Source organism: Plutella xylostella, chromosome 22 (genome assembly GCF_932276165.1).
Source record: "Plutella xylostella chromosome 22, ilPluXylo3.1, whole genome shotgun sequence".
NCBI lineage: Eukaryota > Metazoa > Arthropoda > Insecta > Lepidoptera > Plutellidae > Plutella > Plutella xylostella.
The window spans coordinates 3,352,987-3,377,586 of NC_064002.1; the positions used below are offsets into that span (position 1 = coordinate 3,352,987).

The 24,600-nt window shown below is 37.3% G+C and overlaps 2 protein-coding genes across 3 annotated transcripts; both read right to left on the reverse strand.

The window, feature by feature from the left end:
* Positions 1–5,291: 5,291 nt before the first annotated feature.
* Positions 5,292–7,363, reverse strand: LOC125490249 (retinol dehydrogenase 12-like). Its single transcript, XM_048628839.1, has one exon. The coding sequence runs from the start codon at positions 7,263–7,265 to the stop codon at positions 6,288–6,290; it is 978 nt and encodes a 325-aa protein (XP_048484796.1). The 5' UTR covers positions 7,266–7,363; the 3' UTR covers positions 5,292–6,287.
* A 583-nt stretch (positions 7,364–7,946) lies between these two features.
* Positions 7,947–22,829, reverse strand: LOC105393614 (protein lin-28 homolog). Of its 2 annotated transcripts, none has more exons than XM_038105545.2 (5): positions 22,577–22,829; positions 16,055–16,185; positions 13,803–13,975; positions 12,764–12,884; positions 7,947–11,806 (listed from the first exon to the last, which is right to left on the reverse strand). In XM_038105545.2, exons 1-5 carry the CDS (start codon positions 22,614–22,616, stop codon positions 11,717–11,719), a joined length of 555 nt encoding a protein of 184 aa, XP_037961473.2. In that variant the 5' UTR covers positions 22,617–22,829; the 3' UTR covers positions 7,947–11,716. The 2 variants fall into 2 exon arrangements, with proteins under 2 accessions (XP_037961473.2, XP_037961475.2); XM_038105547.2 differs by lacking the exon at positions 22,577–22,829 and adding an exon at positions 21,834–22,523.
* Positions 22,830–24,600: the final 1,771 nt, after the last annotated feature.

The window sequence follows — 24,600 nt, forward strand, 5'->3', positions numbered from 1 at the left end:
TAAAATTAAAATTTACTTCGAAAATGTTACAGTACTTTTCAAGTGTCTTACTGAAGCTGATGTAAAGATGGATGAAGGAAGGTTTGAATAACACAAGTTTTATATTATAAGAAGATAAATGGATTTCAAACACAGGTTTACATTACAATTTTAAAATCTCAGTTCAAAAGTATTTACAGCACTGATCATTTCACATTAATATTACAAACTTGGTCTTTTGGGTGTTGCTTTATTTACAAAGTGAAGTCTACCAATGTGACATATATTTTATTCTTTAATTTGTTTCATAATAAGGCGTCATCAACAATCATTTTACTAAAGTGGAAATTAAATTCACATTTCAAAACAAAACCAAGAACGATGTGTAATAACAGCTCTATACATATAATTCTACAGAACTGACTGACAAGAACTGAAGGACCTTTGACTGATTGCTGACAGTCGCGGACAGCCCGAATTGTTTTCGATTATGTACACATGATATTGAATCCTATTTCTTTCAATCAAGGTGCAAAATCCAAGTGCATTGTTTAAGGGCTCTTACGATTCAATGATTCGGGTGTTTCCGGGAATACGACAGTTTGCGAAGATTTGCATGCGCATTATTAATATGGGAGAACTGTACAATTATTGAGATTTTTTAAACTACAGATTGAGGTAAACGTCAGAAAACTAGACAATTTTTAATGCAGCTGCCATGTAACCAATCTCATAAATGTTAACTGGTTATTTTATAGAAAACAAAGAAATGTGTGCTGACAAAATGTTGGAGTACTTTATTTATTAGGCAATAGGTTAAAATATTTTATTGTATTTCGGCCTCATGTCCTAAACATTAAGTTCATAATAATTATTATTATCATTATGGTGGAAATTCGCAGCCACTGCATGTAAAACATAATGGTAAGGAACCCTTGCTGTGCGACGCCTACTCGACTTAACTATTTTTTTTCTTCATAAATAAACTACATTTATCCCCAAGTCCCCAAATGAACATTGTGCTTCATTACAATACAGACAACTATAGTTAAGAACCATTCAAAGAAAATTTCCATAAAATGCATTTTTTTCAAATACATACATGTCTATTGATCTTGGCTAATTTTTACAGATTCTTGGAATCATCATGGGTCCTATAATAGTCCTATTCATGAACCTTTCAAGTTCCATAGATGAAAATTTTATCAAAATGCATTTCGCATTAAAATACCAATATTACAGCAGTGCCGACTAACTACAACTTAGAAACAAAATAAAATTTAAAACTATAGTTAAGTACTTTCTTTGGCTAGTATGGTCAGCCTGTCAGGCACTATACTATTTCTATGGGTTATTCAGACATACGACTCGCTTTTACATAGTATTGACCTGAAGAGCCAAATAAGTCATTGAGTTTATAGACTCTGGCATTTTTTCTGTTTGACCGGAAGAGCTTTGAACCGGAAGTTAAGCTAAGCTGATTTTTCAACGGATCAAGAGATTTTATTGAGTTACCAAGGGTTAATTAAACAGGGATTTTTGGAATACACTCAGATTAACTTAGAGGAATTTATTACATAGCGATGTCGGGCATGTTGTTAAATTGCTAACAAGTGTAAAGAATTTTATAAATGGTCCATAGGTGAAACAATTTATAAAACTCCTGACATTATTGAGGATTGACCAACCTCTTTATTTTTAGAAAATATACATAATTACATTCATCACATAACTTTATTGAAGTTGAACACATTAATCAATAATTAAATTGACAACGAATTGTGACAAACTAAGTTTCTTGTTTCGGCAATCAGGATTTACAAGCCTGAGGGGGCAGTCAGCAATAGACGACCATCTTACTGGCCAATCCTTTGACCACGGTCACAAACACTATCTAGGTTCTGAAAAATATTATATGATGTACTAGCTGTTCCCGCGAGCTTCGCTTCGCCTTAAAAAGTTTTCCCGTGGGAATTCCGGGATAAAAAGTAGCCTATGTTCTTTCCCAGGGTCTAGACCATATGTATACCAAATTTCATTGAAATCCGTTCAGTAGTTTTGGCGTGAAAGAGTAACAGACAGACAGACAGACAGTCAGACAGACACAGTTACTTTCGCATTTATAATATTAGTTAGGATGTATTATATTAGATTATGCTTAAGTCTCTCTTTATTAATGTATCAATATTGCTGCCTGTGACAAATATATTTTTTTCTAAACGTTTGCATAGATCTCATTTTCTGCTCGCAAAATGTATAGTATAACGTAGCTAAAATTAAATGTTGTGCCTTCAGACTACACATTTTTTTTGCGATATATGTATTATGGTTTATGTCTTAAAATGTGTGTACAAAAGAAGCCTCCCCGAGCGACACAACATCATAATAAGTATGCGTCCTTCGCACTCACAGGGCAGTCAGGAACCGACGCTATTCCTGCTGTCACCACGGTGACAAATCCTAGACACACTATGTCTCGTGTTTGTCATCGACCCACTAAGAAGAAGTTTATATATATTATTTATTAGTCTCATGACCACTACAGTACTGGAGCATGTAATTCATAGAACAAGAGGAACCAAGTAATTGGTTTCACGAGGTTTCACAAACCAACTTCTACTCGTACAACCGCTCCGAACTAAATTTTATAAATTTTATTCCTTGGTTAGATTCTTCATAGTTTTATACATACATTGTTTTCTATTTCAATTTGATAAATGGTTATTATCGATTTGATAACAGTTTTTTTTATACAGCAACATTTGTAGGTACAATTATCAAAACTATCCTGACTTCCAGATAAAACTACTAACACGCGCAAGCTCATGGACATGACTGTCATTGTGTATGCTGTCGGTACCTCTCTTAGCCCACGACGCCACCACCGAACATTAGCAATCGACAATCCTACGTCTAGAACAGGTTTGATGGTTTATCGAAAACCATATAAGTTTTAGTTTTCTCGAATGAATTATCATGAAACTTTTGATAGATAATGTATGGAGATGACAGGAAAAAAACGTATATTTTTTTCGTTTTTGTAAATTGCAAAACCCGTACCTACTAGAGGCTCAGCATTTCTTATCTGTCAAATCTGACGTACAGATGCGTTACAGGTGTGTAGGAGGTGGTACGGTAGCTGTACAGCGATTACAGGATTTTCGGACCTCAACTGTCAACTGTCACTGTCAAAATGTAAGGCTAATTTGTTAAATTAGTTCCAAAAGTGACTACGTTGGCGCTATTCTTTTTTCATATGTTTTTGTAGCATCGTACAATGCTAGCGTATTGCCACGTTAGCCTGTGATAGGGGCTCTGGTCATGGCCATGGCCAAACTTCACGAGTCCAACTCAAGGTTTGCCAGCAAGAGAATGAGCACAGAGTGTTCACAGGTATACTACCTATAATAGTAGTACTGGACATAATATTGTATAATAGTTAAACTATCCTACATTAAATTAAACATTAGGTAACACTCTATTTTACACCGATGGATTCAATGATTCGATTTTGAATAGGTATACTCTTCAAAATCTCGTTCTCTCTCTTCTTACTCGTTCAATACCTGTTATAAAAATGGTGAACTGATGTTAGATCTTGGGAACACTCGGATCCTATTGCCTCCTCATTCACACACAACCGAGCACGGACGTATAATAATACGAGTCTAAGCCCCTGTTCCACAATGTCTGGTTAGTCGCTACCTGTCGGATAAAATACATGCTGTCACTGTCTAAAAAATAATAACAGAAAGTGACAGCATGTATTTTATCCGTCAGGTAGCCACTACCCAGACATTGTGGAACAGACCCTAAGTCAGTATATCAGTTACAATATGGTAAGACACAACCTACTCGGTTCATTCCTTGACATATTTCTAGCTTGATACACAATAATTTACCTAAAAAATATTCATTCCAAAGGATTTCAACTTGTTATTGATTTAGACGAGCAGGTATTTACATGGAAAAGGAGCTAAGAAATCTGTTTGACAGACAGGTGTCCTACAAGTATACATGAAATGGAAGTCAGCACAGCTCTGTGCTATTAACTTTAGGCCAATGACTTGAAGTATTTCATGAAATGATGCCTCTAATTACTAAAAAGCGTCAACATCAACACTACGGAATGATCTTTAGTATCCACAACTGCTAACTTACCGTTAGGTATGCGAGATTACGAAATCCAATTATTTATTGTTCTTAGATTATTTTCTATTTTACTCACTAACACAGCCGGAATTTACGATATTAGGTTAGTTATCTAGGACCTCGTATCTTCACATCAATCGAAGTCGCATTCTATTATTGACATACGAGTCTTACATATTATACTTACTACATACTGAAAAGTCTATGTGGTACCTAGAAAGACTACAAATATTACATATTGCCAATAAATCACGGTGCTTCTTAAATTTCCCTGCAAACTGTAAACCTACACCTAATACATCTCTGACCTGCCCTAGGTCAAGTCCTATACTTTTATGTACGTGAAAGGATCGTATACTAAGGTCGTATATCAACTCCCTTCGCAGTAGCGCATCGTTATTAGCCCGTGTACGAGGCAGCATTTAAAATGTAACAGATCCAATGAGTACCTATCACTTCTCATTAGATGTCATAAGGACTGCGAGGATTTATTTATTTGCGAATGACACGGAGCCCCGCGCGGGGGCGAGGGGCGCGGGCGGGGGTCATGGGTCGCCGAGTCGTTACAGGACTACATGTAGGAATAGACACGAGCAGCACAGGCTCCGGGCACCTCACAATAAGCTCAGGGCTGAATTAAACACGGAGTCCGCGAGCGTCGCGGGCAGTGGGCCAGTCGGGGCGCGGCGCGGCGCACACTACGGCCCGAACACGGCAACGTTACGTCAGCGCGGGGCGGGCGGCGCCCCTCCCCACTGCTGCATCCTAGCGGCACATCTTCGCTGAAAAACGTGACAACACCGCTCTCCGCGCCACCGCCGCCGCCGCCGCCCCGCGCCGAGGATTCACAGAATACCACTCACTGCAGAACTACATTAATGTGATTTTCTGGTAAATTTAATTAGTCGACCAGATCATTGTCACGGCCGTCACTTATAGTCTCCTCACATTACGTTCAGTGGCTCTGTACTCGGTACTGAGGGCTGATGCCTCACTTTACTTGTTTCAGTGGAGCTGTGAATAAGTTTGTAAGGATGTAATTAAAGCGAAGATTCCATGTTTGGTTTGTGATTTGCTATTTTCATTTGTTTAAATAGAGTAATTTTAAAGTGATTAGCAAGTGAGATAGCCTTGATTGTAATATAGCCGAATTTATTATTATTTATTATTTAAACTCCGTCGGCGAATGTATGGCCTTATCATTAATGTCCTTAAGTACCTACTTGAGGTAATTTTTCCACCAACCGGACTCATTTTCATACACACTACATAGTAAGATGGCAATTTCAATGAAATTATAGAGCATTACACAATTTTTAATAATACCATCCTATAAGAGAGGACTGATGTTTACTGAATAAAGTTAATTGATGACAATAAGTACATAAATACACTCATGAGCAATGAAAAAGGTCCACCCACAAAATGCGGATCCTAATTTGCGCCACCCCCGACAGAAACGGAGGGGTTTTATAAGATTAACATGTCTATGTCTGTGTTTCTGTATATCTATCTCTGGTAGCGTAGCTCCCAAGTGGCAGGATCGATATTCGTTTTGGTTTTTTTTTGGAAAATAGGTAATGCGCTGTTAAATTTACTTCACTTCACTGCAGACGGTGTATTCAATTTAGCTTTTTCCGTATGGAGTTGTTGATAAATGTCACTGGAACTTTTTCATTGCTCTCGAGTGTATTGCGAGCAAAATAAAAACTGATATTTTACACAAGAAAATAATAAATATTTACACAAACAGATCTCTTTTTTTTCGCGATGTCAAATGTGAACTAATAAATATTATCATTATGAAGTAGGTAGGTACTTGTGCAATGCATTAAATGTACATAATTATAAAGTTCATGGGGCATAAGATAGAGGTTAATCACAAGACTGTGGAATATGTATCTTTAAATTGCTTTGCAGCAACCCATAGAACAACGCGGACTTGGGTATAGCAACAACCATAATACGTAAAAAAAAACATGTTTTGATTAAATAAAGTATGATTGCATGCGGATTAAAGTAATAAAAACCACGAGCACAAAAACCAATAAGAACAAACTGGAAATTATATAAGTGTTCTTAGGACAATCATCTTACACACTTATACACACGTATAGTAACTTATGAACAAAATTCATACATTAATTTTATATTTATTACACAAAACATTTATCAACATCTTCGGGAGACAGTCCCACCAGCGTGGCCGATAGATCCCACAGCTCCTTCGCGAGCTTGTCATCATACGCCGAAGTCATAGCATACGTCTGTTTGCAATTCTTGAAGAATGCCCCACTCACTTTACCCGCGTCTTCATCAACAGCCACATGTATAGCCGTCTGGGCACCCTCCTTCGCAGTTTTGTAAAAATACGAGAAAAATACTCGTATGATATCCCCAACAAACTTCGGCTTGACTGTATCAAAGATGTGGGTACCTACGGCACCGGGGTCGACGCTGTTGGCCACCACACCCGTCCCCACCAATCGTTTAGTCAACTCAGTTGAAAACGGCACGACGCAAAACTTGCTTATACAGTACACATGAGAGGGGTAGTAGAAACCAGTAGTATTAATCTTATCCAGACGAAATATGCCGCCTCTGTGCAGTATCGACGAGGTGTTCACGATCCTACTCGGTGCAGACTTCTTCAGTAGAGGCACAAGGAGTAACGTCAACAGGAAGTGCCCGAAGTAGTTCACCTGCATAATAAAATTGATTCCGTCTTCCGTCATGAAGTCGCCGGGAGTGAGGACGCCGGCATTGTTCACTAAAATATCGAGCCGGTTTTCGGTTTCCAATATATCTGAGGCCAATTTACGTACAGATTTAAGTGATGCCAGGTCTAGATGTTTGTATTGTACGTTGTCATTCTGGGTTTCTGATTTTATTTCAGCTTCAGCAGTGTGTCCCTCTTGTTCGAAAGGGCACGCTATGATGACTCTGGCCCCGCGGCGGGCTAAATCCTTTGCTATTTCGAGCCCCATGCCCGCCGTGCCCCCAGTGACCAGCGCAGTCTTTCCATCGAGCCTCGCTTCTGAAGTGCAGACCCCATTAGTGCACTTCTGGTAAACGCGCACTAGCAGGATCACTATTACAATAATAAAAACACCGATCGTAATATACAGGTACATTTTGAAACCCGCGCGAAGCGGCGCGAGCGAGTGACTGAGTTGATATCGCCCTCGAACCTGATTAAAAGGTAAGATTCAGTGTCGGTCATTGTACGGCAAGTACTTTTACTTTTAAGACAAAAATACGTAAATTAAAGCCTTGGTCAAATCTTAAATAAAGTGGTATAATCATATATTTTTTTAAAGTAGAGACATCTCACACTGTAGGTACATGATCTATTACTTCCTTGCTCCGACTGAGCGTATAATGTCAGAGCAAGAGAGCAATAGCTTTAATTTTCATTAACTTTTTGGTGCAAGTCTCCGTAGTGATCTTCAGTTTAGATCTTTATTTTTATACTCATTGTGATTTTTAAACATAAATATCATTAAATACCTACTTCTTATGAACCTATTATCTTTAGCACAGTAGACTATAAGCCGATAGCTGTTTGGGTAGGTTAGCTGAGTTTCCGAGTGTAGCCGGTAGTGAGAGGATGAGGAAGGACATGGTCAATTGTAAACCCATACAGGATACACGCAAAGACGATGGATATTAATAGGTAGGTATATTATGATACTCCTGAATGATAGGTACCACTATCCGCGCCTGTCTACTGTATCGGACAGGACTATCGGACTCCCTTGCTTGATTTATATGTATATAAAAAGAATTAAAATATTAAAAATGAAACAACATAGTATCTATAAGTATTTTATTTTTCTTTGAAAAATAAAAACAAGATGAAATTTTTCACGAAATACAATCCTTAATTAACTTGCTTTATAAAGATGATACAAAATGAATATAATAGCTAAACTTTGTAAATGTTATAATTATAACTTAGTTTTACATAGAACTCTAGTTAACATTGTTATAAATTATGAGGTAGTTGTTTTCAATAGTCTTTTTCGCTTAACCTAAATGCTAAAACTACTTCGATGAAAAATATAACCCGTTTAATAAAACAATGTTTTGTCAGTTTGTTACTTCAACTGAAACTTTAAGTTTAAGTATTCAATTTACTAAAAAAGATAGAATGACGTAAATATTAGATATATTTGTGTATAAAATCGATATGACTATGAAAATTAATTTATATGGCACCTACTCTAACTCGAAATCTTTTATTAAGATATAGTGTCGTATCTTTATAATAATCGTTGCTTAGCACTGAACATTGTAAAATCATGGATGAAATTACTTTATTAATTTGAAACAATAATTTTAAATACAATAACACACTGGTATTGTAATTCCGATGTGAGTGATATTGGTGTAGGCGCGATAAATTAAATTCTTAGTATGAGTTAGCAAATAATGGACAACATTTCATACAAATTATAATAATTACTTAATTTGAAAACCTTTTCACAATTATAAAAATTGTGAAAATATGCTGATGAACAATATAAAAAAAATTACAGGGAAGTATACGCAAAAAAAATTGTGCTTAATTTTTTATAATCTTTCTTAAAAATTAAATGTTGTCTATTATTTCCTGTGGTAGGCTGAACGAATATTGATACAATGGGACCGTTTCTGAAAGTTCATTAAATAAAATAAGAACTACTTTATGCGTAATGGTGAAGATATGATTTTACACACACAAGCAATGAAAAATTTACACTCACAAATTGCCGACACCAAACAATCCAATTTCTTCAAATATTTAATATAAATAAAAAAAGAAACCTCTTTAGTTGGTAGTATTCTGATGCGCTATTAAATATTCGGGACTGCGCCATTGGAATTGTTTTGGTGCTATGTAACTGGAACTTTTTCATTGCTCGTGAATGTTTAAGTGTGGCACCTATGACACATCCTGTAGGTGCCTTCATTCAAACGAACATAATTTGTTAATGAGCTGACATAAAACTCCATATTTAATCATCATTTTATTGTGATTGTGACAAACTGGAATTCCATTGCACTAAGGGCCACTTGCACCAACATATTACATCTAGATTTATTTAGTGTCAAATCTCGATTTAAGAAACGTCAATCCATACAAATTGCAGGCTTAAATCGAGATTTAATACTAAATCTAGATTTAGTGTTAAATCATTTTTGTTTTTCTCTGTAAGTGAGAGGAATAAAACTTTTTAGTATGGTGAATGATATTTTAAGAATTAACTATAAATAAGTAGAATCAGAAACATGGAATAAAATGTGCACCCTCTACAGCTTTTGAATTTGCAAGAGAAATCCACACTTTACAATAAAAATTTAGAATGCAATGCTATTGTAAAAACCTTCCAGCTTGTTGAGAAATGATTTAAAAAAATGCAACCCAGTTTTCAGAGCAACACCACGTTTGGTGCAAATATTACTTAATAATAATGTAATTCATTTCATACATATTACATTTAAAGGTGGTAGGTAGTAAAAAAATCATATTTTTCAAGTTACGGCCTTAATACTAAGTAATTGCAAAAAAATATACGCTAATGTAATAATCTGTTATAATTATTTCTAAAGTGTGTTTGTTTTGTAAATTAAGTACCTTAAATAGTAAATTTCTACTCTGTTTACTAACATTTCAGTATCAGTAATTTATTAAACAAATACTTGCATCGATCAAGTTCATGTAAATAATTAATAGGTATGAAGACGTATTTTTAAAAACTGATATTTTGTTTTTATTTTAAATTTAATACGAATAAATATTTGATAGGCATAATTATAATTAAGTTCCTAAAATTTTTGAAACCGCCTGAAAAACTGAAATATAATTTACAGAGTAGAGTAATTTTCATACTTATTATGATAAGCTTTTTGAGCAAATCTAATATGAACATGGGTGGCATAATTCCTAAAACCTATGATGAACTATAATTTATTTGTACTTTGATCAGGTTTCTCTAACAATTATTCAAAATGTCCAATGAGGTAGAATAAAATACTGAACTACAGAAGTTTCATTAATTAAGTATAGACATTAATGTTAGTTTCAAATTAGGTAAGTTTTGTTAAAAGTAATCCAAAACGTAACGTTACAAAATAAAATCAAATCGCTTTGGCACAAGAAAACTAACTTTCACTTATTTTTTACATAAAAACTCCGTTTAATAAACGTACTTATGTTAAATTAAAAAATTGTGGATACAGTAAATAATTATGGGAATAAATAGGTAGGTATAGTAATAAGGATCAGAAAACTAAAATCCAATATAACCTCGCTAGTCCTTTGTTTTATGCCAATACATAATATTATGTATTTTTGAGGATAAAATGATGTATCGTGTTCTTACCATAAATTTAATAATGTATGTGATTCTGATTGTAAAACTTATATTCATAGCCGCACTTAATACTTTATCTAAACAATAAGATGTAACATATAAAATTACTACTACTCATATAAAATATAGAAATAAAATTAATAAAAATAAAAAGATATAAACACACACTTAACTTTGGGTAGATAATTATATAAGTAAACATTAACATAATATTGACACACGAACACATAGTTTTGTACTTTTACTTACCTTTAAAAACTTATAACAAATGCAATGTATAAACAAAATTAGGTAAAACGTGTTACAGTTCAGTCTTGTTATAAGGTGTTTTTACGCTGTAACCACTAGCAAGTACATTGTATGGTTCTGAATTCGAGGGAGGCATGTTATCACGCTGGAGCTTGACCCTTCACTTGTTTAAGTCAGAGAAATCTCAGGAATTGTGATGTTAAAACTATATCTGGTAGAGATTGCTTTAAGCAATGTAGAATGGTGCATAATAGAACCCTCTAATGGTGCATAATAATTTATCTGATTGCTTGATCTATAAATTTATCATCATCATTGTCAGGTATTCTTATAAAAATATTTGATATGATTAATTTTTCATTACAATATATATTATTTTAATACACAACACATATTTAGATATTAATGTAAATTATATTCTTTAAAATCATGATGTAGTAGCACAAAGATAATGGTATGGCAAGTTGGGTTACAGCCTAGTTATGTGATTAAAACTGCATTGCATGCCTTCCAGTGAAATTGACATACAATTTTTTCTGAGAATATTTTGATAAAGAATACTTACACCTGAAATGCTTTTCTATGGCGCTACCACCAATTTTGAAAATATTTACTTTCTTTATATCTTAGCTTGATAAGAAGTTAATGTGAACCACACCTACATTATACACTTATAGTTATGAAGGTATATCTTATCAAACAGAATAAATACTATGAAATCCTTTCTCATTACCATTATCTCTGAAAAGTCAAGCGCGTTAATAACATGTCTACGGGTGGGTTGATACAGTCATAGAAATTAAACAAAGAACGAACTCATCATTCAGCTAAACTTGACTCACGGCATCGTGGGAAGGGTACCGAATTTAAACTTACGTGGGCCGTGATAAGGGTTAAAGGTGGTTTGTTGTTGGTAGACCACGAGTCTTAAGGTGTTGGATGCGGGTGGGTCCCGTCACTCGCAGGGTGTGATAAGTCTACGTCTGCTTGGCCGGGCTGGAGTGAGGGCTGGCGTGCGGGCTGCCCTGTGAACTGCTTGACTCCTGGTCAGTCTTCTTTTTCTCCTCCTGGAAATTCAGATGAAATATGGTTAGGTGTGTTTTTTTGGAGGTAATTTTTTAGTTGGTTTATACACTTGCGAGCAATGTTAAAGTTCCACTTGCAAAATGCTAACAATAAATAACCCATTAAAAAAATATATTTATAACAATATTCACGTTACGACATATTAGATAGCTTTTCCGTTTAGGCGTGATTTGGTGCAACCGAAACACTGCCAAACTGATTCGGCGTACTTTATTCTTAATTTTAATTTACGGACATTGTCGGACTCTACCTACTTCTTGTATTTGAAGGCCCTTGCCTTTATTTGTAGTTAATTTTAATGCTGAATAATACAGTAGTGAGCAATGTAAAAGTTCTAGTTACCAAATGTCGACACCAAATGGGCAAATTTTATAAATATGCTTTATTTGATTTTGATCACAATATTTACGTTTTTAATTTAATTGGTAATACTCTTTAGAAGCTTTTCCGTTTAGGAGCAATTTGATTTGGAAGATTTTCACTGCTTGTGAGTGTAGTAGTAGTTAGGGACAAGGCTCTGTTTGAAATTATTTGAATTGCTATTGAAGGTCTTTAATTATATTTAATTAATTATTTTTTTTAAATGCAAATCAAATCTCAAAAATAATTAAAGCAATTCATAGGGTGATACATCAAGTACGGATCCGATAAAGCTAGCTTTGCAACAAAAACAGTGCCAACACCAAAGTCTGACACAGAATCGGTGTACTTCATTGATTCATTCATTTAGGGCTACCATGTCCTATATTTTACGTGTTTAACGTGTTACAAAGTCAGCGTTGTCGGACTCTACCTACTTCTTGTAGTCTACTATATGACCAGACAGCAGGGCTACACGGATTCGTTATCGAAGTCGATAGATTCGTTTTATTTATGGCGAATCACGATATAGTGACGCATATCTATGTCGATAACAACAGACAGTAAGACGTGTGTACCTTGACAGGGCAGTCAGCGATGAGGTGGTCCTCGCTCTTGCAGTTGTGACATCTCTTCGGCTGCGGCCCGATGGCGCACTTCGCCGCGATGTGGTTCGCGAACTCTCCGCAGTTGTAGCACCTGTATAGGAACACATTAAATGTTAATAGATTTTTCATACTTTGGTAATACACTTACGAGCAATGAAAAAGTTCCAGTGAAAAAAGTACCAAATTAATCCTTAACGAAAAAGACTAGCTGAATAACGCCGTATACAATGATGTAAGTATAATATGTATTTAACAGCGCATCAGAATATTACCAACTAAAAACGTAATTATTTTGAACAAATTCTTAATAAAATGTTTTAAAAAAGGGGGTCATTTGGTGCCGATATTTTGTGATTGGAACTTTTTCATTGCTCGTGAGTGTGATATTATGAAGAGTTGAGAAGAAGACGTATCATGTAAATACAATTTACACCGAGAAGCTGGTGACTCGCTTGACTCACCTCTGACTACGCCTATCGTGATCGTGAGCATATAAAAAGAGGAAGATTTATGAGTATATGTGTATGGTTGTAACGAATAAACTCAAAAACTAAAAAGGAATTTAAAAAAATATTTAATTGTTGTTGTATTGTCCAATTATCTGAATCCTACAGGATTTTATACCGGGATCCTTCTAAAACCTAAGTGTTACAAAGATTCCGCCAAAAAGCTCGTTTATATGTTGACCTCTCAATGATTTTCTACCATCGCAAGTACATTGCATTTCTTAAAATGTCAAGACGTATGGATGTATTTTGAGCTTACGTAAAAACAAATGCCAATACTTAATGATTTACCCCACAATTTACCCCCAATCCATTGAGACGACACCTATTAAGAATTTGATTTAGAAATATTATAGGTAAGTATAGGTGTCACGATTGACTTTACGTTTATTAATGTCCCTCCCGTATCTATTCTATTCTTTTAGGACTACTCCATCATCAGGTTCACTTAAATGGAGCATTTACCCATATCCCCTTATACTCTAAACTCCCTTAGACCATACCGTATCTTCCTGAAGCGTTTCTTGGAGATGGGCCGGCGGTGCGAGCCCTGGCAGTCCACGGCGGCCGGGCCCGACACGCGCGTGGCCTCCAGCCCCTTGTCGGACTCCTTGCACTCGAACTCCACGGCTTCCTCGTCCCCGAGAGAACGGAACCCTGGCATCTGGATGACGCTCTGGAAAGATAAATGAAGAATTCTGTGACTTTCGTAGCGAATGTTGGTTTGGATGGTCGGATGTGAGAGGGTGTCATTGGGGGAAGAAAAAAACCGGCCAAGTGCGAGTCGGGCTCGCGCACAAAGGGTTCCGTAGCAGCAAATAGTTAAATCAACCTATCTCAAAAACTATAAGAGATACTTTGATCAAACCAAAAATCGTTGAAAGAGTTAATTAGCATGCATCACCTCTATTTTTTTTAGAATTTTATACCCCGTAGTTATAAAAATAGAGGGGGGGGACATACTTTTTACGACTTTGAGAGCTGATATCTCAAAAACCGTTCACTTTAAGAAAAATGTTTTTTAGAAAACTTTATATCATTTTAAAAGACCTTTCCATTGATACCCCACACGGGTATGTACGGTGGCCTGCGCCTAAAAGTATACAGGCGGAGTTTTTAAAATAGCGATCTCAAGCTCACATGCTGCTCAAGCACATCCACATAAACACCACTGCTACACATATCACACACAACACGTCCCCGGATTTATAACAGATGTAGCTGGTCCCTTCATCATCAGGGATCGCTATTTTAAAAACTCCGTCTGTATACTTTTAGGCGCAGGCCACCGTACATCGAAAAAAAAAATTTCATCCCTCAGTTACATGTATGGGGGGCCCCACCCCCAATTCTTTTTTTTACTATTTAGTGTCATATTTTTGTAGCGGTTCATACAACACATATTCCCATCAAATTTCATCACTGTAGTACTTATAGTTTCCGAGTAAATCGGCTGTGACAGACGGACAGACGGACAGACGGACATGACGAAACTATAAGGGTTCCGTTTTTGCCATTTTGGCTACGGAACCCTAACAAGAGAAACTTTGACAGCACAATCGAATGTGCCTGACTTAACCTGACCAATTAGATTATTGGGAGGAAAAAATGGCGACTGAACCAGCCGATTAGAACTTGGGGAATCGGGTACAGTCACCCAAGGCACCATCTGTAATTATTAGCTTTTACTTTTTCTCCCCTGAGCTTTATTTTAGATACAGGAGAAGAACAGAAGGATAGACCTGGTGGTGGAAAATGTTGGCGACGATTTGATAGATGAATAGATGAACTCGTTGGTCCAATATTAATTTGTTAGAATATTTATTTAGATTTGGGCTGATCATGGTGAGCTTTTTCAGAATTATAAAAGTTTTAGAGCTTCTACCAAATTGATATGTACACTGTCTCTGTCATTAGCTATTTTACGATGCCATAACATTCAGAGCAGCAGTAAACAAAACAAGGCAATACAAATACCACAATCGTATCACCTAATGACTCCAAGTTCATAAATCAGACTGCGTATCAAGTAATGATTGTCATTCACAAAACACTTAAAGGGCTGTTTCGATTCCCACAAAACGAGGCAACTTATCGTTTTTATGAGAAAAAAATCAACGTTATCGGCATGCAGTAACACTGGGTTGACCTAAAATTTACCGATGGCGGTGGCGTCGTCGCAACCGTATGTACGAAGTACACGCTCGATGGCGTAAATGTATAGAAAAAACATCCGGTGTGATAAGAACCACAAACAAACAAGCGCGCTATCAGTTCACAGTAGATACGACAGTTCGTGAATGGGTCTATGTCTCTATCGGTCGAATGCGCTTTTGCTTTCTACTTTTCCCGTTTTATGAATGAAACTTTTGTTTTGAATGTACCGATTGGTGATACTGGTTTATTTTTAACTGCTAAGTCATGCTTAGGCGTGGCTTATATTTGTTATTGAACTCATAAACTTTTAGGCATAATAAAATAACTTAGACAAACATTAAAGCGCAGACGGAAATAATTTCGGCGTGACAGGAAGAACTGCGTTCGCCTGGTTCGCTTCCCTCGCTGCGGCTGCGGTTTGACGACAGACAAACGTGCCGGGGAGCACGCCATTCTCTCTCCGATTTCTTTAATGTTACGTTTGTCGACGCGCAACTTATGGCATTGAATGTAAAACATTTATCTCAAATTTAATTTACAGTTATCCCCCAAAAACAATACGACAATACTCTATATCTACCAGTAGAGCTGACATTACCTGATGGACGAAGACATCCTGACCGCCGTCATCTGGTGTGATGAAGCCCCAGCCCTTGGCCACGTTGAACCACTTGCAGCGCCCACGCCGGGTAACCCCCGTCACTCCCGCCACGCCACCGGCCGGACCTCCTGAAACAATTACGAACGTATTTCACAAACAATGTGGGTGAATTTCTATACAAAGAATACTGAAATCCGTTGCGTACCTACTAATATATATAATATGATTGGTAGATATAGACGTGGCTTTCAAATACCCTGAGATAGACTCTAAAGGAAAATAATAGAATTTCAAGTTTTCTCCTGAAAATTTCTACTAAGTACCTATTAGTACTGGTAAGTATTCTTTCTCATAATAATATACTTAATTTACGTTTTGTGTTGTTTGTTTTTATATTTATGGTAATCACGCAGTGTCTATATGCGTAGTTCATATTTTATAAATACACGAATTATGAACTTGAAATACTGCGTTGCGCCTGAGGACAGGGTTATGTTTTTGCGTCTTTATAACCGACCAAACAACAAACTCTAAAACTATACTTAATTAAAATAGATGTTTATATAGTCAAACAATTGATTTGTATCTACTTTTTAACCGACTTCAAAAAAGGAGGAGGTTCTCAATTCATGTACATAACTTTATACTTATTTTATTTTTACATAATTTTCTTTTCCCCTCTCCCCTCTTATAACAGGACTTCCTACACGTAAGTACTTATAATACGCACTTCAACTTAATTATAATAACAAATCCAAAACTATAATTAGTCAAAGCGTTCTAAGTGAAAGCTCAATTACCTGGCCGCGGGCGCGTGGTTCTAAGTTTTGGCCGCACATTCGAATTAGATGCGTTCAGAACTAGCCGGCAAGGAACACGTTTACCGTTTAAAATTCAAATAGTCTTCCTCGTGGCAATTAAATGTGCTGAGGGCGCATCGGCCGGGGGGCTCGCGCGGAGGGTTACTCTATACTGAAGAAAAACAAACGAACGAGAGCTGTCGTGCAATCGGCACGCAACATAGAGTAGTGGCTCGGGCAGCTTCGTTTTTCGTCTCATAGAGTGACCCCCCCGGGACGCCGGGACTCGCGGCCGTTTACCTGCCTCACCCGGCCAATGCACTGGACTCAAAAAGGGTACATGTCCCCCTTATCAGCCCAACAAAAAACGAACGTGGGAACCGTATGAAACAAAGAATTCCTCTCTTTATACACCAATTTGAACATATTAGGTTTCGAATCAATTATACGAACCGGTATTGACATGGATGTCTAATAAATATGTCACTTCCGCAATGGAAATCGGTAGGTATTTGTGAGTAATTTTCGTGATAAGTGTGAGAAACAATCCGGATGCGTTGTGCAATGCGTGAATGGGCGATGAGTGGGAGCCCACGCCTGCTTCTGTTGTTGATTACGACCACGTGGTCTTTGTTTTTATCAGGCTCCACGCTAGACTGCTATCCACGGGGTCGCGACTCGTGACACATAAAATAACACAAACTGTATGACTCAATATAATCTAGATTTAAACTGCTTGTTTTTTTGAGATACAGTAGGTGAAAAATTTCGCTTTTACCAACGGCAACGCCCATTTCAACAACAAACATTGAAACTTGTAAACACGCTTATGAAAGCTGCAAGAAAGTCCATTGGCCGGATTGCTAATTCGTTGTACACTGGTAGTGGCTGTTGCGGACACGGCCGCCGCGGCACACGTGGCGGCCACCAACTATCTCCGGTATTTAGGTTGTGTTTCTGGTACGTCTTCATTCAATGCCGTAACCATCGCATAAGCATGCCAGCGACGCCACTGAACGGAAACTTTCCTCAACTACTCTTTCTGTGTTTGTATACGGTGCTGGTTATTCGATGAAAGTGTAGTAGGAGCGATAGCAGAGGGCTTCCGCTACTTCAGAGATAGGAGTGATCGAGTGTAGCGATGGCGAGTGGCGCCGCTGCGCAGTTCGCTGCACTGCACCTTGCCAGAATGCGGCGCACCGTACCTTGAATAAAAGCTACTCAACATTTTTTCGTCTATGGCACTGACAAGAATGCGTAAACCGACTGGTTTAGTTGTAGTTCGTAGCCTCTATCAGCCCCGGCCCTAATGTTTGTTATCGTGGTTGGATGTGTAGCTTCAATTTACGTATCTGTCTTACTATTGCGTATGTTGTAACTTGGTATTTTGATGTTTGTCTAACGTTTGGTAACGTTTTAAGCTCACTTTTGGGGACAATTTTCGTTAGATGTTTTGCTTGTGTGTTGATACTTTTTGAGCTTCTCGAATGAGAAATTTACTTTATTGTTTTAGAAGAATAAACGAACAATTTAATAGGAATCAGTGTAATCATAATTACTTATAAATAACGTTAAAATAATAACGTGCATGCAAATGGGTATTACTTAAATTACTCATGGTATGAACAAACATACTAAGATTAACAGCACATAATTTTAAAATAAAACTAAATAATAAAGAAGCTCAAACCTCCAAAACACCATCAACGGTTGACACAAACAAAACTCTAAATGCACTATTTGTTCTCGACATTCCTAAAATATATATGTATAATATTTGAGGCCGCGGAAGCATTTTGTTGGTCCTTATTTGCTCAGTGCGGCGGACGCATTCCACTGTGGCATGTAGCCATTCCACATACTGCATCCGATTGACGGCCCAGCTTCTAAAACTAGGGGCATAAAGCTGGTATTGGAACGCCAGGTATGCGATAGCCAACTGTACTGTACTCATGTAACGCACATTCCTATGGTAATGCGTCTTTTCAGAGTTTCATGTACTACATGTTCGGTTTGAGATTTAGAAATTGATACTCGTAGGTATTTGAATTAAGTACTTACATAAGACAAGTACTAATATGGAATTAAAAATATTTTTATATAACATTTATCCCCGAAGGAAGCACATGATCGGGAACGGTGGTCAGTTCATAAGGAGGCCTTTGCCCAGAGGTGGGAAACGACACAGACTGCATAAAAAAAACATTTATGATTGACCTAATGAATATATTCTATTCTATTCTATTCTCATAGGGGGTGAAGTTCCTGTACGTGGCTCTCTCGAGTGGAACCTTTGTACATATCCCCTTGGTTTCAGCTCAGCCAGCCTAGCTCCCGGGTAAACTGGAGTAGCAGGCCTGGGTGTTGTAATAGCTGAGGTAGGCGCTCTGTTGGTCCAAGAATAGATAATCTTGTTTCTGTAGTAGGTGGACAAGCTAACAGAATATGTTCAACCGTCTCATCTACTTCCTTACATGTCCTACATAAGGGACTAGTTGAGTTACCTATGGTATATAAGTGTTTATTCACGCAACAATGTCCTGTTATTAGTCCTACCATTAATGATATATTACTACTATTAATGAATATAATATAGAGAGACGATATCCGTACTCATTCATTCATAAAAGCGAAGTCATAATGCATACATTTCCAACAAATTAGAAAAAAAAACACGCACTCACGCCTTGTACTAATGTACTCCCTTGCGGGGTAGGCAGAGGTGCATTGCTGCACCCACTTTTCAAATTCATTCAACAAATTAGATTTTACTACATTTTAAGTTGTTTACCTCAGCTATATTGAGAAGGGGACACTGTTCACGCATTAGGTTAGAAATAAAACACTCGACAGAAAGTTTCCATAAGGAAAGCTTAAAGACAGCTTAAAGCTGAACTGGAATACAGGAATGTGAGGCAATAGTGAAATTTTATTGTTACTAAAGGTGGAAGTCCCGGATCTCCATCCCGGTCTAAATATATCGAGGGTTAATTTTAGTGTCTCTATTTTTAAATCAGGAGGGAAATACTTGAAATACTTTTATTTTAAGTGCACCGTTTACTTTTGCAGTCGCTCCCTCCTGCACTGCGTTGTAAATCGTTGTTGCCAGTTGTGGTCTATTTACCCGCACCAATGGTGGCATTGCGTCTTTAAATTCAGTACTTTTATAAATATGTCATAGATTAGAAGACAGCCTTAAGTTCAGACAGACAACTTTAAATTCTTTACTTGTCGTTATAACGTCAAATCGGGTAGAATGTAGATCATAGATTACTAGAAGTTACGAGTCCGCGTTGTTCTATGATTACTATGTATAAACGGAAAGGGTAGATAGTAGGTATGATGAAGGCTGAAAACAGTTGACAGTTTTTTTATGGTAATGAATGTGATCATGGGTACAATGGACTATAGATATTATACATAGTGGTAGGCAAAAACAAAAGCTAATGCTTACTAATAAATTGCAAGTACAGTGTGCACTGTGCACTTTATTATCATTCTGAATAACGATTCAGGATGCGATGATAACGGGTAAGCTGATACCTTCTTGGGTGGTAGACAATGAACATGACTATTATAGTTCATTGGGTTTAACACTTGTATGATACTTCTTGCAACCTGAACCCAATTTATTTTTCATGAGACACATTAAAGTCTGGTGACTGGGAGGTCAGTGTACCCTGCAAAGCCTAGAAACTTTGCTGGTCACGAGATTTTTTTAACTATGTAGAGCAGTTTTTTTAAATTTATAGATAAAACAATGGTTTAATCCTATTTTAACTTAGGAGCTAGTAAAATTGTCGTAAATTTTTTTCAGTTCTTTTCAGGTGTTATACATTATTTATATAGTAGTGGTGTTGTAACAGATTCTCAACTCTCAATCCTGCCACCCATGTTCCAATGAATTCTTTAGAAATAAGGAATTTAAGTACAATTTTACTCACCGTACTGTTACGGTGTAGGAAAACATTTTAGGGATCTTTCACATCTAGATTCTAGATTTGTAACCTAAGATACGTAAATATAAAAGTTCAGTGCAAAGTGAGCTCGCTTTCGAGTCACCTCTGACTACCCCTTCGGGGATTGCAGCATAATTTACGTGATGCGATCTTTTTTTACTTTTAATCTATAATTTTGTCAATTTATCAATTTCTACTAAACTAAAATATATTCTGCTGTTCAACTACACCGACTTATTTTCCCATCAGCAGGCAATTGTTCCCTGTCGTCTAAAACAAGTTGACCATTGTATAGGTAAAAACCATTCACCATCTATTCAACAGTAACCATATCACATTCGAAATTTTAAAACATGAATCACCTCAAGTGATGGCGCCAACCATGGTGTCTTGAAGTGTGAAAGAGATGGCGATATGTTCCTCAGTTTAGATTAAATTGAATAGTTTACGGACTCTATCCCTTGTGAAGGGACGTGCGAAGACTGGATATCGATGTTTTAAACGAATTTAATAGGTAGATTTTACTGTTGTAATGAAAGCCAAGATATTCCGTATGAGGTAATTTTGAATGAATGGTTTGATGGTAAATTGAATTTTGTTTTTTTTTTTTATTGAAATAAATATTGTATTATGACTCCATGCTGACCATGGAGTCATAATACAATATTTATTTCAATAAATATACCTACTTACTACTTCATAATTATGTTATCATAGTCATTGATTTATAAGAACTCCTCATATTCAATTTAAAAACATGTCTTATTGAAGTAAAAAAGGGTTAAATTTAAAATAGGTAAATATATCTCAATAATTAACATTTACATTAAAATTCATATTAAATTTAAACAACAAATTTATAAACATAAACAAAATTAAAACCATTATAACATAATCATAATCAGCTCATTAACCGGTGGACATTATCCCTAATTATATTGCTGAAAATAATAAATAATAGCGATAAAAAATGTACCCAAATATGTTGCAACAATCTAACTAAGCTTTTATCTATACCTGTTGCGTTCATCACTATATCTGAGGTATGTCGAAAACGAAAACAAGTAGGTAGTGGAAGAATAGTGGGGAACAGAGTAAGGTCCTCCTAAAATGCAGTCGGCCCACTCACACACCCGCACACTTAACACACACTTTGATCCATAATAGTCCACGGAAATATGAACCGTAAAGCTCTACGATTATAGTGAGTGAATGTACGGTGTGAGTCTAAGGTGCACTCTGGCGCAGCTAAGTCGAGTATCGCGTGGTATCGTAAACAAACAACCGCGATGCGTAGACCTGCGCTTGATAAACTGTTCATCAAACTACCGCACCACTACGACTAGTTGCGTTATCGAAGCCGTATGAATAACTAAATATTACATGCTACAAATTTTGTCATAGGCAGTTCAAATACGAAGCCGCCGCCGCGGGAAAAACATGTTGATTCATCAATAGAGGTACCCACAAGACATACCCGAGTATCATCGTCACGATGTTGTTGTTGATCGACGCAACACACCAGATAACGGACATATGTGTGACATTAGTTAGAGCCATTAACCTAAATTCAAATAATTTCAATTAGAAAATAAATGTCTGTCATTGGGTCCCGGCGATGTGTTGTACACATCCGCCGCGCAGGACACCACGTGTGCAGGGCCGCACTACACCCACACCACCGCCGCATGCATTACCATTCACCATCAATCTTACTGACTAATTAAAAACTGTTTTCATGTTATGTCGTTCACACTCACCCGAAGACGGAACTGCATTTCCGTCTTCCGTCTCACTCATTGTATCTATTGAACGTTAACTGGCACCACTGATATCACCTTTCCGGAACATCCATCCCGGCTCGAATATAAGGCACTTTACGGGCGACTCATCGGCCGTTACAATTTCTCACACGAAAATAAAAATACTTAAGAACTACGTTAGAGTGAGGGGTGCATGTGGTAGGCGCGCGCCGCGACGCGTACGCAGGCCGACTGCATCGAGTGTGAGCGCGGAGTGTGGCCCGGCCCCGGCCCCGCGCCAGCGCCTGAAACACGGCCCCGCTCCCGACTCCCGAATGTGTCAGTCACTTGTTGGCTCGGAGCGAGGCGGCGCGGGCGACCGGCTGAACGCTCGCCCGCTACAAACGCACCGCCACCAACACTCGGAGACTCTACAAAAAATATTTCTCAGTAGTGCGCCGCCCGGCCCGGGGCTCCGCCAGCAGCCGTTGTTTTGTTTCCCAACAGCGATCTATGACCGAGTTCCAGCGCCATTGTGCGCCATCGGCATTCCGATACATGCGTCTTTAGCTTTTGTTTACATTGGCGCTTTATTTTATTAGACTTTGTGTAACTTCCTATGCATAGTTGTTTAATGGCGATCCCCCACGCCCAAAAGCATGTTTCTGTCAAATCGAGTTTAAAATTGATATAGTAACGAAAATGGAAAGTACTTATTTATATGAAACCTTCAGTCTGTCTCAAGAAATTCAGTTAACTTCATGCCGTCAATTAAATTACTCTAATTGCGGTAAAAGCTTTTGCTGTAATAACCAATAAAGTACTAACGTTCTTATCCACTCTACATCGTTATAACGGCCGCGGCCGGGCCGTTTCATGTATGACGTATGCATCAACATTACATTTTGTTTCATTATACTAACAATGTCAAATGTCAGCACCGTCGAGCTCTACCGATAGTTGAATTCGATACTCGTACAAATCTTTTAAACAAACAATATAAAGTTGAGCTAGTTTAACCTTACGGTGGTCGAGCGAACATCAATCGCGCCGCAGCGACGCAGCGCGGGTAGCAAACGAAACTTAGCTTTTACGGAATTGGATTTGTATGGAAAACACTGTATAAATAGTGATAGAATATTATGATCAAAATGTATGTAAATGTATGGTTGACACGGCGGCGGAGGAATGCGCGGCGGCAGCCCTCCTGCCTGCCTCCATCCTATCTAGGTTCCTAATTAACATAATGAGTTTCTATAACTGTATAAACTTTAAATAAATTCCCTTTTAACCGCAGATACTCGTACACAACTTTTCATTTTAATTAAGCAGATGTTTTTTTCAAAACAAATACATAAATTCCGGTCGTAATGATCGAGGTGACACTTTAAATGTAGAGTTTGGATTTCGTTAGCCGACTACTGCAGTAATTTCATCACAATGTCTTTGAATAGATACTAATCGTATTTAGTTTAAGAAATTAACTGCAATTAATGGGTCAACATTAAACATTCCAAATGAACGTAAACACTTGACAAACAACGCGATTCAAGAATCCTCGAAAGCAGAATTCACACAGGTAGAAAATAAAAATAAACGGATATCTTGCACCGGAATCTAAACAAGGCGTTTAGAATGTTGTATTATTTGTGCCTGTATGGCTCCCCTCGCATGTGGAACTGTCACTTTCTGACGAGCAGGCCCACTCCACGCATTGTCCTGCAACCATTCATGTTTGATTATGTCCAACAACGACCACCTCACAAGAAATACTAGTTTAGAATATAATTCACCTCGAGCCAACCTCGTCTCTACTTTCTCCCGCTCCCCAATGTCCATTCCATAGTTCGAAAATTGGCTTCCAAATTCAAAACTAGACAGCAATTAATTCGTTTGTTCCTTCATAGACCATAGAACATGCTGGCACTTATGAATATGTAACAAAGAAGGTCTAATAAAGAAGCTTATATTAAATTCAAAAACGGAACGGCTGTTAAACGGTGCAAAGATTTTGTAGGAACAATGTTTTTTTTGTGGTGGTC

Bases quoted from the DNA above. Each gene is read 5' to 3' on its own strand.
- LOC105393614 (XM_038105545.2), bottom strand. From the start codon at position 22,616: ATGAGTGAGACGGAAGACGGAAATGCAGTTCCGTCTTCGG. The intron at 16,186-22,576 runs GTGAGTGTGAAC...TAATTGTTTCAG, and splicing joins AAATGCAGTTCCGTCTTCGG to GAGGTCCGGCCGGTGGCGTG. The intron at 11,807-12,763 runs GTACACACGTCT...CTGAATTTCCAG, and splicing joins TCGCTGACTGCCCTGTCAAG to GAGGAGAAAAAGAAGACTGA.
- LOC125490249 (XM_048628839.1), bottom strand. From the start codon at position 7,265: ATGTACCTGTATATTACGATCGGTGTTTTTATTATTGTAATAGTGATC.